The following is a 14,315-nucleotide window of genomic DNA, read 5'->3' as shown; positions in this document are numbered from 1 at the left end:
AATTAACCCGAAATTCCACCAGTTTTTGCTGCCCAGCAAGGTTCGCCCCGCCCCCTCATCGCCCATTGGATGCTCTCGCCGCCCCCTCCCTTCCTATTGGCCTCTCTCCCGCTCACTCGCCTCTTTCTCCGTGCTTAGAACGTTGTGTATCGTTTTTTCCCCCCGAAGCGCCACCTGTTAAAAGTCCAGCGGAGGAGCGAGGGAGGCTCTTAAAGGGGCCGCGTCCCCGGGTCGCGCGTCAAGGGTACGCGGGTTCAGACGCGCATGCGTACACGACCCCTCCAGGCTCGGGGGGGGGGTGTATCGGTTTTTTATTTGCAAAAATGTCTGCGCTGCCACCGTGAAAGGCGCGTGAGGAATATGCAATGGCGGCGAACAGCATGAAATTAGCAATGAGATTCATCGGACAAGGGCATAATGCGTATTGATGCAGCAACAGCATCATACAATAGAAACAATCAATCATCAAATAATAAATATCTGGGTCCCCCATCAGGAAAAAGACGGATGAAGAAATGTCTTGGGCCCAGTCTTATTCAACATCTTTATCAGTGACTTGGATGATGGGCTTGAGGGCATCCTGATCCAGTTTGCAGATGACACCAAATTGGGAGGGGGGCTAAAACCCCAGAGGACAGGATCACACTTCAAAATGACCTTAACAGATTAGAGAACTGGGCCAAAGCAAACAAGATGAACTTTAACAGGGAGAAATGTAAAGTACTACACTTGGGCAAAAAAAATGAAAGGCACAAATACAGGATGGGTGACACCTGGCTTGAGAGCAGTACATGTGAAAAGGATCTAGGAGTCTTGGTAGACCACAAACTTGACATGAGTCAACAGTGTGATGCAGCAGCTAAAAAAGCCAATGCAATTCTGGGCTGCATCAATAGGAGTATAGCATCTAGATCAAGGGAAATAATAGTACCACTGTATTCCACTCTGGTCAGACCTCACCTGGAATACTGTGTCCAGTTCTGGGCACCACAGTTCAAGAAGGATACTGACAAGCTGGAACATGTCCAGAGGAGGGCAACCAAAATGGTCAAAGGCCTGGAAACGATGCCTTATGAGGAACGGCTTAGGGAGCTGGGTATGTTTAGCCTGGAAAAGAGAAGGTTAAGGGGTGATATGATAGCCATGTTCAAATATATCAAAGGATGTCATATAGAGGAGGGTGAAAGGTTGTTTTCTGCTGCTCCAGAGAAGCGGACACGGGGCAATGGATTCAAACTACAAGAAAGAAGATTCCACCTAAACATTAGGAAGAACTTCCTGACAGTAAGAGCTGTTGGACAGTGGAATTTGCTACCAAGGAGTGTGGTGGAGTCTCCTTCTTTGGAGGTCTTTAAGCAGAGGCTTGACAGCCATCTGTCAGGAATGCTTTGATGGTGTTTCCTGCTTGGCAGGGGGTTGGACTGGATGGCCCTTGGGGTCTCTTCCAACTCGAGGATTCTATGATTCTATGATAAAGCAAGCACGTAAATGCTAACTTTGGAGGTGCCTTTTCGACCAGTCCTCGCCAACCAAGCGCCCTCCAGGTGCTTTGAACTACAACTCCCATGGCTCTGAGCATGCTCTAAAGCAGCTCTCGCCAGCGCTGGGAACGATGGGAGTTGTAGTCCGGAATGTCTGATGGGGACCAGGCGGCGAAGGCTGTTTTAGAGCATGCCTTTCCCAGAAAACGGTTGGGGTGCCCAACGCAACTATTAAAAACAATGCTTAAAGCAATATCGGCAATAATGGCAAAGAACACTGCTGGCTGTACAAAGGCTGTAATGAGGGCTGAATGTATGAACCGGCCTCCTCTGAACGTGGGATGAGGCCGTGCGCTCACAAGTGCAGTTGTCCTGTGTGACGGACAACCATGTGCGAACCAGGCCCATGTGTGTGCGTTGATGGGCACTGGATAACTGGATAACTCAGTGGGTACAGCATGAGACACTCGACATTGCAGGGTTGTGGGTTCGAGTCCCGCGCTGGGCAAAAGATTCACGGGGTTGGACTAGATGTCCCTCGTGGTCCCTTCCAACTCTACAATTCGATGATACAGAGGAAAGCAGCGTGTGTGACTGGCTTGACCCGGGTTCTACCCAGGGTGTTCGGAGTCCTGACAGAACGACCACACATTTCTCTGGATGCCAGGATTGGACGCCCACCCTCTCTTCTGTTCTGAAAGGAGGAGAGGGGTAAAGACCTCCCCTCGATGAGGGGGTGCCATGGCTGGCTTATGTGTTCCCTCCCCATTGCTGGGAAGGGGCTAATGGGGGGGGGGGGCCACAGCCACTCCATTTTGTGGCCCCTTTTTCTGCTGCTGTGCTGTGGCAGCCATTTTGCGTAGTGTTTTGGCAACCACAGCATCCATTTTGTGTTATTCCCCCGTGGTTTGATTTGATTCCCGGAGGAGCACTCCATTGTCTCTCGAGACAGATGGATGCCGGCCTGCTACCACTGAGCCTCTTAGGCTTGCTGATAGGAAGGTCGGCGGTTTGAATCCCTGTGGCGGGGTGAGCTCCCGTTGCTCTGTCCCAGCTCCTGCCTAACTAGCAGTCTGAAAGCACACCAGTTCAAGTAGATAAATAGGTACCGCTGCAGCGGGAATGTAAGCGGCATTTCCGTGTGCTGCTCTCTGGCTTCTTTCACGGTGTCCCGTTGCGCCAGAAGCTGTCTGTGGCCTGAAAAGCAAGACGAGTGCCGCACGCCATAGTTAAATTCAACAGGACTTAATTTTCCAGGGGTCTTTTACCTTTACCTACTTGGCCTGTTCAGTTCGAGACCAAAACAGTGCTAATGAGGGTTTTGAATAATAGAACCATAGAATCACAGAGTTGGAAGGGACCCCGAGGGTCATCTAGTCCAACCCCCTGCAATGCAGGAATCTCAGCTAAAGCTTCCAAGACAGACGGACATCCAACCTCCGTTTCAAAACCTCCATGGAAGGAGAGTCCACCACCTCCCACTGTTTAAAAGTAAGATATTGTCAGAAATTGCTTCCTGATGTTTAGCGGGAATCCCGAGTCCTACCCTCTAGGAGAAAACAAGCTTGTTCCCTTTTCCATGTGACAGACTTTGAGATATTTGAAGTTCTTCCTGATGTTTAGTCGGAATCTCCTTTCTTTGTAACTTGAAGGCACTGGTTCGAGTCCTGCCCTGCAGAGCAGGAGAAAACTAGCTTGCTCCATCCTCCGTGTGACAGCCCTAGTTGAGATATTTGAAGATGGCTCTCATATCTCCTCTCAGTCTCCTCTTTTCCAGGCTAATCATGCCCAGCTCCTTCAACCGTTCCTCATCCGGCTTAGTTTCCAGACCCTTGATCACCTTGGCTGCCCTCCTCTGCACACCTTCCAGCTTGTCAACATCCTTCTTTAATTTTGGTGCCCAGAACTCGACACCATATTCCAGGTGTGGTCTGACTGAGGCAGAATAGAGTGGGACTATTACTTCTGAAGCTCAACATCAAAAAAACTAAGATCGTGGCCACTGGTCCCATCACCTCCTGGCAAATAGAAGGGGAAGAAATGGAGGCAGTGAGAGATTTCACTTTCTTGGGTTCCATGATCACTGCAGATGGTGACAGCAGCAGTCACGAAATTATAAGATGCCTGCTTCTTGGGAGGAAAGCAATGACAAACCTAGACAGCATCTTAAAAAGCAAAGACATCACCTTGCCGACAAAGGTCCGTATAGTTAAAGCTATGGTTTTCCCAGTAGTGATGTACAGAAGTGAGAGCTGGACTTCCTCCTCCGCTCTCCTGTGTGTGAGGGGAGCACCCTGTTGCAACAGCTTTAATAAAGATCAGGCTTACTAGCTGCTTTGCTTCTCAATATTCTCTGGTTGGCCTCTGTTCTTCTCTCCTACAGATGGAGAACCTACAAAGGGCAGATATTTTGTTTATAATACTAGAGCACCTGCTCTGCATGCAATAAGTCCCAGGTTCGATCCTCCAGGTCTGAAACCACAGTCTGAAGTCCTAGACAACCGCTGACAGTCAGTGTCGACAATACTGAAGACAATATCTGAAGAAGTGTGCATGCACACGAAAGCTCATACCAGGAACAAACTTAGTTGGTTTCTAAGGTGCTACTGGAAGGATTTATTTATTTTTTATTTTGTTTTGACTATGGCAGACCAACACGGCTACCTACCTGTAACTGGAACTATGGAAGGCACCACATTGAGCCGCATGAAATGGAAGTCCATCAACCTCACCAAGAAACTTGCACATGTACAGACCGACATCTTCTTTCTGACTAAATGCAAGAACCTGGACATTATACCGAAGGGTCTTAGAATTAAGAACCCTCTACAATCCACTTATCCTACTGAATATGCAAGGAAACTATGCCACACTGTCTCCAAGAAGCTGCTCAAACATCTGACTAATTGCAGTCGTTAACAGTCATCAATAGGTTTTCAAACACCCATCAGCCAATCACCCATTCCCACCACCCTTCTGAGTAATACCCCTCCTCACTCTCTCACTATATAAGGTATAAGGGTCTGGTGACTTCTATTTCAGTGTATCTGAAGAAGTGTGCATGCACACGAAAGCTCATACCAAGAACAAACTTAGTTGGTCTCTAAGGTGCTACTGGAATGATTTTTTTTAATTTTTTGTTTTGTTTTGACTATGGCAGACCAACATGGCTACCTACCTGTAACTGACAATACTAGGGTTTTGGATGAGGTCATTGGGTTGATCATCTCCCATGATCCTGCTCTGACTCTGCTGTGGGTTTCCAAACAGTCTCCTGTGCCGCCCCTCTTGCCCGACTTTCATTCTTCTTCCTCATTACCGTTCATCTCTCTTATTTCTTCCGTCTCTAGCTTTGTCCCTCCTCGCCTCGGTGGAACTGAATTTGCTCCCTCTGGGGTTGCCTAAGCCCTATTCAATGCAGTCTCCACTGGCAACCGCTCACGTTCTTTAGGCGAAGCTGACGGAGGGGAAACACGCGTCCTTTTCTCTTTCCAGAAGCAGGCAGCATCAGCAGAGGTCCTCAGTGCCAGAAGCAGGATGCAACTGGGGGACAAACACACCTCCATCTTCCTTGCTGGCTCACGGATGCTACAGCTGCCTGCCTGCCTGCCAGCCCTGCCCTGTGGCTTTGCCTATAAGCAGCAGAAAAGACTGCTGCAATCACTTGCTCACCCCAGTCCCATGGAACTGAACGGAGATTGCTTCTGAGTGGACCTGTTCAAGATCGCACCACAGATACGAGATTCCCGACAGCTTCGCTCACAAGGGTCATAGGAACATGCAAGCTTACCCGGCGCCGTGGTGCAAGGATTCCTCCGGCGCCCCCTACCCCCACGTTTCCCTCCGGGCAGGTAGCAGCTGGAGGGCAGCTCCTCCTGTGGGACGGAGGCTCTGGGCGTAGTGGGAGGCACCGCGTCCAGCCTCCGCCTCTTCCCTGGCACCCTCCAGAACGCGGTGCCGTGGTTCCATGCACCACTAGTCTCTATGGCTAAGATGCCCCTGCAAGCCCACTCATCACGTCTTCAACATCGACTTCGTTGGACTGGTCATGTTGTGTGGATGCCTGACAATTGTCTTCCATGAGAGCCAGTGTGGTGTAGTGGTTAAAAGCGGTAGACTCGTAATCTGGTGAACCGGGTTCGCATCTCCGCTCCTCCACATGCAGCTGGTGGGTGACCTTGGGCTAGTCACACTTCTTTGAAGTCTCTCAGCCCCACTCACCTCACAGAGTGTTTGTTGTGGGGGAGGAAGGGAAAGGAGAATGTTAGCCGCTTGGAGACTCCTTCAGGTAGTGAAAAGCGGGATATCAAATCCAAACTCTTCTTCCAAAGCAACTACTCTATTCCGAACTTAAAAATGGAAAGCGTAATGCTGGTGGTCAACAAAAGAGGTTTAAAGACTGTCTCAAGGCAAATCTTTAAAAAATATAGTATAAACACCGACAACTGGGAAACACTGGCCTGCAAGCGCTCCAGTTGGAGAACAGCCTTTACCAAAGGTGTTGTGGGCTTTGAAACAAAATAAAACACAAAATTCCTTCCAGTAGCACCTTAGAGACCAACTAAGTTTGTTCTTGGTATGAGCTTTCGTGTGCATGCACACTTCTTCAGATACACGGCTTTGAAGACATTCAAACTCAGGACGCAAGGGAGAAACATGCTAAGAGGAAGGCATGCTTGGCAAATCCACACCGTGATCAACTCCCGCCCGGGAACCAATGTCCCCACTGTGGAAGGACGTGTGGATCCAGAATTGGCCTCCACAGTCACTTACGGACTCATTGTTAAAACTGTGGTTATGCAAGACAATCTTACTCGGCTACGAGGGATCGCCAAAGAAAGAAAGAAGAAACCTTTTTTAAAAAAGTCTTTTTAAACATTTTCTTTAACTCATTATATACCATTTCCCAAAACCAGAAGCCTGCTTTTTACTGGTTATAATGGGTGAAGAGATACCAAGGGAAGATAAAAGACTGTTTATGTATGCGGCAACTGCGGCAAGAATTATTTTAGCCCAAAAATGGAAACAAGAAGAAGTACCAATGAAAGAAGAGTGGCAGGCAAAGGTGACGGTCTTTACGGAACCGGCGAAGCTGACGGGGAAAATCCGAATCCAGCGCGATCAAGTATTCCAAAAAGACTGGAGTAAATTTATACGACATCTGAAAGATTATTGTGAGCAGTTAACATCACTGGCAAGGTTGTCTGAAGACTTGTAATGAGAAGTTTTCTATCTTTCTAAATTTATTTAAATTTTGGGCCTTTTTGTAATGAGTGTAATTAGAATTGGAAAACGTACAAAATGCAATGATAGAAAGGTTAATTTTGAAAGCCACGAGGGAAGGACGTTGATAGGCTGTAAAGAGCCAAAGTGGTAAAGTGGATAATGATGATATGAATGTATAATATTAAATGGAAAATAAATAAAAATTATCTATCTATCTATCTATCTATCTATCTATCTATCTATAGATATACAGGTGAAACTCGAAAAATTAGAATACCGTGGAAAAGTCCATTTATGTAAGCAATTGTTTCCATTAGCTACTGGAGTTTAATATATGAGATAGACTCATGACATGCAAAGCGAGATATGTGAAGCCTCTGCTTGTTATAATTGTGATTATTATGGCGTACAGCTGATGAGAACCCCAAAGCTGAGATTATTAATTTGGGGTTCTCATCAGCTGTACGCCATAATCATCACAATTATAACAATTAAAGGCTTGACATATCTTGCTTTGCATGTCATGAGTCTATCTCATATATTAGTTTTACCTTTTAAGTTGAATTACTGAAAGAAATGAACCTTTCCACAATATTCTAATTTTTCGAGTTTCACCTGTATATAGATATAAATATTTGTTGTTGTTCAGTCGTTCAGTCGTGCCTGACTCTTCGTGACCCCATGGACCAGAGCACGCCAGGCACGCCTATCCTCCACTGCCTCTCGTAGTTTGGCCAAACTCATGTTAGTAGCTTCGAGAACACTGTCCAACCATCTCATCCTCTGTCGTCCCCTTCTCCTTGTGCCCTCCATCTTTCCCAACACCAGGGTCTTTTCCAGGGAGTCTTCTCTTCTCATGAGGTGGCCAAAGTACTGGAGCCTCAACTTCAGGATCTCTCCTTCTAGTGAGCACTCAGGGCTGATTTCTTTGAGAATGGATAGGTTTGATTTTCTTGCAGTCCATGGGACTCTCAAGAGTCTCCTCCAGCACCATAATTCAAAAGCATCAATTCTTCGGCGATCGGCCTTCTTGATGGTCCAGCTCTCACTTCCGTACATTACTACTGGGAAAACCATAGCTTTAACTATACGGACCTTTGTCGGCAAGGTGATGTCTCTGCTTTTTAAGATGCTGCCTAGGTTTGTCATTGCTTTCCTCCCAAGAAGCAGGCGTCTTCTAATTTCGTGACTGCTGTCACCATCTGCAGTGATCATGGAACCCAAGAAAGTGAAATCTCTCACTGCCTCCATTTCTTCCCCTTCTATTTGCCAGGAGGTGATGGGACCAGTGGCCATGATCTTAGTTTTTTTGATGTTTAGCTTCAGACCATATTTTGCGCTCTCCTCTTTCACCCTCATTAAATATCTATAGATATGTGTGTATATACATATATATATAGAGAGAGAGAGAGAGAGAGAGAGATAAAGATAGATATAGATAGATATATAAAGAAGCCAGTGTTTTATAGCTCAGAGATTCACAAGCATAGAATCATGGAGAATGAAGCAATTGAGAAATTTCTGGAACGGCAATGGGATATCAGCTTCGCCCAAGGCATGATGGAGAACAGCAACAACCGGGGGGAAAGAAAGACATGAACATTTTACAGGGACAGGAAGAAACACCACGGACAGAATAATTGCCACACACAGGAAGAACATGGATATAGTCAATGAGTTCCTCACTTGTAGCTTTATAAACCATTTGGCATGTCAACACGAATAGAAGTTCTGAATATTGCAGTTGTTGCATAAGGGATTATGATTATGACCGGAATCTAATGGAAATTAATAAGATTTTGGAACGCAGAGATAATGCAAATAACCAAGCCATCAATTCTAGCACCTTATCTAAATTACCATATTTTTCTGTGTATAAGACCAGGTTTTTTTTTTACTTTAAAATAAGGTTAAGAATCTGGGGGTGTTTTATACATGGATAGTGCATATGCACATTTTCTAAATTTGGGGTCCCAAAAAGTAGGCGACAACCAAATAAACATTGATTTAAACAGATATGCTGAGTTTATCCTTGATTCACCTCCCAACTCACAGAGTTTTTCCATAAATCAAACTTATCTCAAGCTCCATGTCCTTTTTTTGTCCCACCCGGGACAATACTTTTAACATTTAATAAAATTGTCAAAAATATCCATAAAAATAATTTTAAAAATAGTAAAGTGTTCAGTATCTTATTAAGAACATAGTTTAAATTTTGGTTGTTAATTTTTATGTATATTTACATTGTTTTTTTGTTGTTCAGTCATGTCCGACTCTTTGTGACCCCATGGACCAGAGCACGCCAGGCACGCCTATCCTTCACTGCCTCCCTGAGTTTGGCCAAACTCATGTTAGTAGCTTCGAGAACACTGTCCAACCATCTCATCCTCTGTCATTTACATTGTTAGACATGTGTGAATACCAAAAAACATGGTCCAAGTGTCCCACCTGTGTCAATGGAATGGCCCTTTTAAGTCGGGTGGCTCAGAAGCCTTGCGGAAGACCTCACGGGAACCACGTTGACCAGTCCTGCCCTAAAGACCTCTTGAAGCCACCCCATACAGCTCACCTTATTCAAACCAGGCACACAGATTCCAACCAGCATAGAAAGCCCTCGCAGCAGCGTCTCTCTCTTCCGCGAACCTGGTTTTATTTCTCAATATTTACACTCCGCTCGATAATAAGTTTCAAACCCTCTCGAGACCTTCTTCCTAGAACACACCCCTATGTGACACACACAAACTTATGCTCAGTGGCTAACGTTTTAAGAAAAGGTGGTGAGGCTAACTGGGCTTAGAAGAGTTGCAAATGGGGTTGCAAAGGAAAATCCCTTTGATGAAACCTGGTCTCCCTTCTTTTTATGTCCAAGGGAAGAGAATAAAAAATAAAATAAAATAAACTATGTTATTTTCTCAGGTTTTAATCAACACTTTGTGGCTGGTTTTTTGAGTTGCTGTTGTAACACTATGTATGGCTTTGCGCTGTGTTTTCTGTTTTATGGAATTAGTATGTAGCCATTTCACTGCATTTTAAATAAACAATAGTTTAAAAAAAGAGAAGTGGTGGGGCTTACATGTTTCTTAAGGTCAAGCCTTATGGTCCTGGCGTTCCTGTCTCCAACACCTTTTACACCCTGCCATCAAGCCTCTTACGGTATGACATTATTATTACTATTATTATTATTATTATTATTATTATTATTATTACTATTTTATGCTGCTTACTATACACTGATTTCTGATGAAGTGTGCATGTACACGGAAGCTTATACCAGAACACACTTAGTAAGGTGCTACTGGACAATTTTTAATTTTAATTTTAATTTTTATTTTGACTGCGTCAGACCAACACGGCTACCTACCTGATCTCTGAGCAGTTTACATAAAAAGTTTTTTAAAATACAATAAAAACCCTAATAAAACAACAAGGCAAATGATACACATATCAATAAAAACAAAACAAGGCGGTAAATCTTTATTATCCAGGGGAACACTACATAAAAAGGTGTGTATTCAAGAGGTGTTTTAAACTAAGTACGGCTTTTCGCCTCCCAAATGGCATATTCCAAAGGGTGCTCCAGGGAGGGTATGAATGTGTGCCACCACCAAGAAGGCCCACATCCGAGGTGTCATAAGGGGAAATAGCTCTCAAGTTCTTCTCTGAAGACCTCAGCGGTCAGCCAACGTCTGCTCAAGGCATTTGGGCACCTGAGGCGAACCAAACTTAGTTGGTCTCTAAGGTGCTGCTGGAAGGATTTTTTTATTTTTTATTTTGTTAAGACTATGGCAGACCAACACGGCTACCTACCTGTAACACAAAATGGGAGACCAGGAAAGAATGGATCTGTGAAGGGGGAAGGGGGGTAGCAAATCAACTGTACGCTGTGGTGTGTTCTACCGGTATTTTTATTTTTATTACAATTTATTTGGTTTTTCAAATTAAATTTTTACAGAGATCCATGAAACATAAATCATAAAAACAAGATTCCAAGGAATCTCCTGGGCTTCCATCCTCCCCTTTGTGGGTCCTATTATTTATCGTTTCCTCCCGCATCTTTTATGATAATCCAAATCCTTTACCTCTTCCATTATGTCCAGAATTCAACCTTAAATACAGGTGCTATTCCAATCCTACTGACGATTTTAACTCTTTACAATGGTCTTTAAGGTAAGTTATAAATTCCCCCCATTCCTTGTTAAAACTTTGGTCTTCCCGATTTCTGACTCTTCTGGTCATTTTAGCCATTTTGGCATAGTCCATCAACTTCATCTGCCATTCTTCTCTGGTAGAGATTTTATCTTATTTCACACCATTTCCTCAGTGGGTTGTAAGATCAGCACAGACGCTGCACAGGCAGCACCAACATATAAAAACGATCCTTTCCTGGCAAGGCTGCCCTTTCAAGCAGGAAGAAATCCAACAGGCGCAGCAAGACAGATAAGAGGGAGGGAGGTTTTTTTTTTTTTTAAAAAAACCCTACACCCACATGTGCTGTAACTGTTGAACTTCTGCCTGACAAGCCAGCTGTTCCAGGAACAGCTGCAGAGGCAGCATCAACATATAAAAACAGTCGATCCTTTCCTGGAGAGGCTGCTCTTTGAAGCAGGTAGCAATCCAACAGGCGTAGCTTTCCTTATAAAGCCAGATAAGAGGGTTTTTTTTTTACACCCCCCACACCCACGTGCACTGTAGCTGTTGAAGTTACAGGTGGGTAGCCGTGTTGGTCTGCCATAGTCGAAACAAAATAGGAAATTCTTTCCAGTAGCACCTTAGAGACCAACTGAGTTTATTCTTGGTATGAGCTTTCGTGTGCATGCACACTTCTTCAGATACCTGTTGAACTTCTGCCTGCCAAGCCAGCTTATGTAGCTGTTGAACTTCTGCCTGCCAAGCCAGCTGTTCCAGGAACAGCTGCAGAGGCAGCACCAACATATAAAAACAGTCGATCATTTCCTGGAGAGGCTGCTCTTTGAGGCAGGTAGAAATCCAACAGGCGTAGCTTTCCTTAGAAAGCCAGATAAGAGGCTTTTTTTTTACCCCCCCCCACACCCACGTGCGCTGTAGCTGTTGAACTTCTGCCTGCCAAGCCAGCTGATCCAGGAACAACAACAACAGTATGATATTTTATTTTATTTTATTTTAACAGGGTAGTTCCCTCTCACATTATTAGTGAGGAAACACACACACACACACACACACACACACACACACAAGCGCTGGTTCCCTTTTTCCCGCCTCCCGGCGCAGGGCGGGCCACTTCCGGATGGGGCGCGTGCTGCCGCCCGGACGCCTTTGGCGGCTGCCCCCCACCGCCCGCCCGCCCGGAAGTGCGTCGTCGGTTGCCGTCGGTTCCGGGCGGGAGCGCCGCGAGCCAGCAAAGGACGGGGCAGGACGGGGCCTTCTCTCCCTCGCTGGGCCGCACGGGGTTTCTTCCCCACCCATTTCTCCCTCCGGCCTCCCGCGGGGCTCTTTTTTATTCCCCCCACCCCACCCCACCCCCCTCGGGTCGCCGCGCGGGGAAAGAAGGACGGCGTGGGCCTTTCCGCCTGGTCCGCTTAACCGGGGCCTCCGCTGAAGGCGCTGGAACTTTCTCCCCTCACGCGCGCGCGGGGCTGACGGGGCGCGGTTTCCGCGGAGGGGGGGGGAAAGCGCGATACTAGCGGCCTCCGCTTCTTCTTCTTCTTCTTCTTCCCTCCCGGTAACGGGCTCCCGGCGATGGCCTCGGAGGCCTGAGGAGGAGGAGGAAGAGGAGGAGGGATGGATCCTGGTGGCGGAGGAGGCGGCGGCTGCCCGGGACCCGGCTCGGGCGGAGGCGGCGGCGGCGGTGGCGGCGGCGGCTCGGGCGGCGGCGGCGGGAAGCCGAACCTGCAAGTGGTTTACCAGGCCGTGCAGGCCCTGTACCACGACCCGGACCCCAGCGGCAAGGAGCGCGCCAGCCTCTGGCTCGGGGAGCTGCAGAGATCGGTGAGAGGATGGCCGAGGTGGGGGGGGGGTGGGGTGGGGGGCAGCCGGGGTGGGTGGGGGGGGAGAGGGAGGCGAAACGTCTCTCTTCCCCCCCCCCCCGGTCGGTGTGCGGGGCGGGCGGGTTGGGGAGGGAAGAGGCAAGAGCAGCCCAGGCTCACCAAGGCGCATGGGGAGCCCCGGAGGGAAGGAGGATTCCCCAGGCAAGGGCGCACGTGGGGGGCAGAGGGCCAGGCGTGGTGGTGGGGATCGGGGAGGGTCAGGAGAGGGTCGAGGCGGGGAAAGGAGCTCAGAAACTGGAATAGTAGTATTAATAATAATAATAAAAAATAATAATAGTGCTATGATCGTCTGACTGGGTCGCCCCAAGTCACTCAGGGCGGATGCAGTTAGGAAGGGCTTCTTGGGCCTCCTGCACACGGGATGGGGGTGGGTGGGTAGGAAGGGTCTTTGAAGCCAAAGGGTCAGGCTTCGTGTTCAGAAGGACCCTGTGGGATTGGGCTGAGGGGGGGGGACCAGGAGGAGAGACCATGGGAGGGAGGGATAAGCTGGGGCTGTTGGGTCTGGGCAGGAGAGGGAAGTAAGTGCCAGGGCAGCCAGAGGCAAGGAGGGGTGCTGGAGCAAGTGGGTGCCAGAGGGTTGGGCAGAGGTCGGGTGAGCAAAGTAGCTGGGGAGGGGGGTGTTCTGGGAGGGTGCCGTTCGGAAGGTTTGATGGGGTGCGTGTGCGCAGGCCTCAAGGGACGTTGGGTACAGGAAGCGGCTTTGGAATATGAGTAGACTCGGGGCTTTTGCAGAATGCCGGTTAGTTCCCGTGGGATGATTTTTAAGGCGGCTTCTTCCGAGGCCTTGCAGTGTCCCGGGCAAAGGTGGGTTCCTGAGCAGTGGCTTCTCAACCGGGTAGGATCCAAGCCCTTTCTCTTGTGCTCCCGACTGCATATGTAAGGGGACTGGCTCGCACCTTCACAGCCACCCACACCCAGCACCCTTTTTCATTCTACTCCTTTTGCAACCGCCGCAGCATGGGTGCTGGAGAAGTAGGCCCGGAGGCTCATTCTGTAGATGAGTAACTGTAGTCCTCTTGGAGAGCTGCTGCTGTTTCCTTGATGCGTGAGAGAAGTTCCAAGGCATCGGGTTTAACTGGCTGTGCACTTTGCGGTGCAAGTCGTGGCACTCCTCTACAGAAGAAGTGGGGATTACAGTTCAAAATGAGTGTTGGAAGCACCCTAGCTTGATCCTAGCCCAGTCCTCGTTCTGAGGAGTTGAAGATGTAGATACCGTAGACGTAACTGTTGTGACAGATCTCTTGGCACCGCGCACGGATTCTTCAGCACTTGGCATGGATTTATGCAGAGCTAAGCAAATGTGTGTGTTGTCAATGCATGCTGTGCCATAAACATAAAAAACTGAATCATGGTTCTCTCAAAAATACACCCTTCTTTTAAAAAACACGCAGAGATACTTCGCTGCAACCTGTGTAGTTTGACAAGCTGTTTGGATTAAAAAGCAAATCTTATCGATTTGGGAGTGTCGGTCATGTCCCTTGCTGTAGTATGCTCCTTAAATCCCTGAGGCTGTGGAAAAGTTGTCTCTCTTGGCCTCAGTCCTGATGGTTTCCCTTATCTGCAATTTTTACCATGGTGTGTGACT

At 47.6% G+C, this 14,315-nt stretch overlaps 1 protein-coding gene across 1 annotated transcript in view; it reads left to right on the top strand.

The window, feature by feature from the left end:
- Window positions 1-12,464: 12,464 nt before the first annotated feature.
- Window positions 12,465-14,315, top strand: part of TNPO3 (transportin 3) — a 36,414-nt gene continuing 34,563 nt past the window's right edge. The window contains exon 1 of the mRNA XM_033162532.1: window positions 12,465-12,671. Within this exon, the coding sequence (XP_033018423.1) occupies window positions 12,465-12,671 (207 nt within the window). The remainder of the gene's footprint in view (window positions 12,672-14,315) is intronic.

This window comes from Lacerta agilis, chromosome 10 (genome assembly GCF_009819535.1).
Source record: "Lacerta agilis isolate rLacAgi1 chromosome 10, rLacAgi1.pri, whole genome shotgun sequence".
Taxonomy (NCBI): domain Eukaryota; kingdom Metazoa; phylum Chordata; class Lepidosauria; order Squamata; family Lacertidae; genus Lacerta; species Lacerta agilis.
Note: the sequence above shows the minus strand (reverse complement) of the source record. Positions and strands in the feature narration are given on the sequence as shown.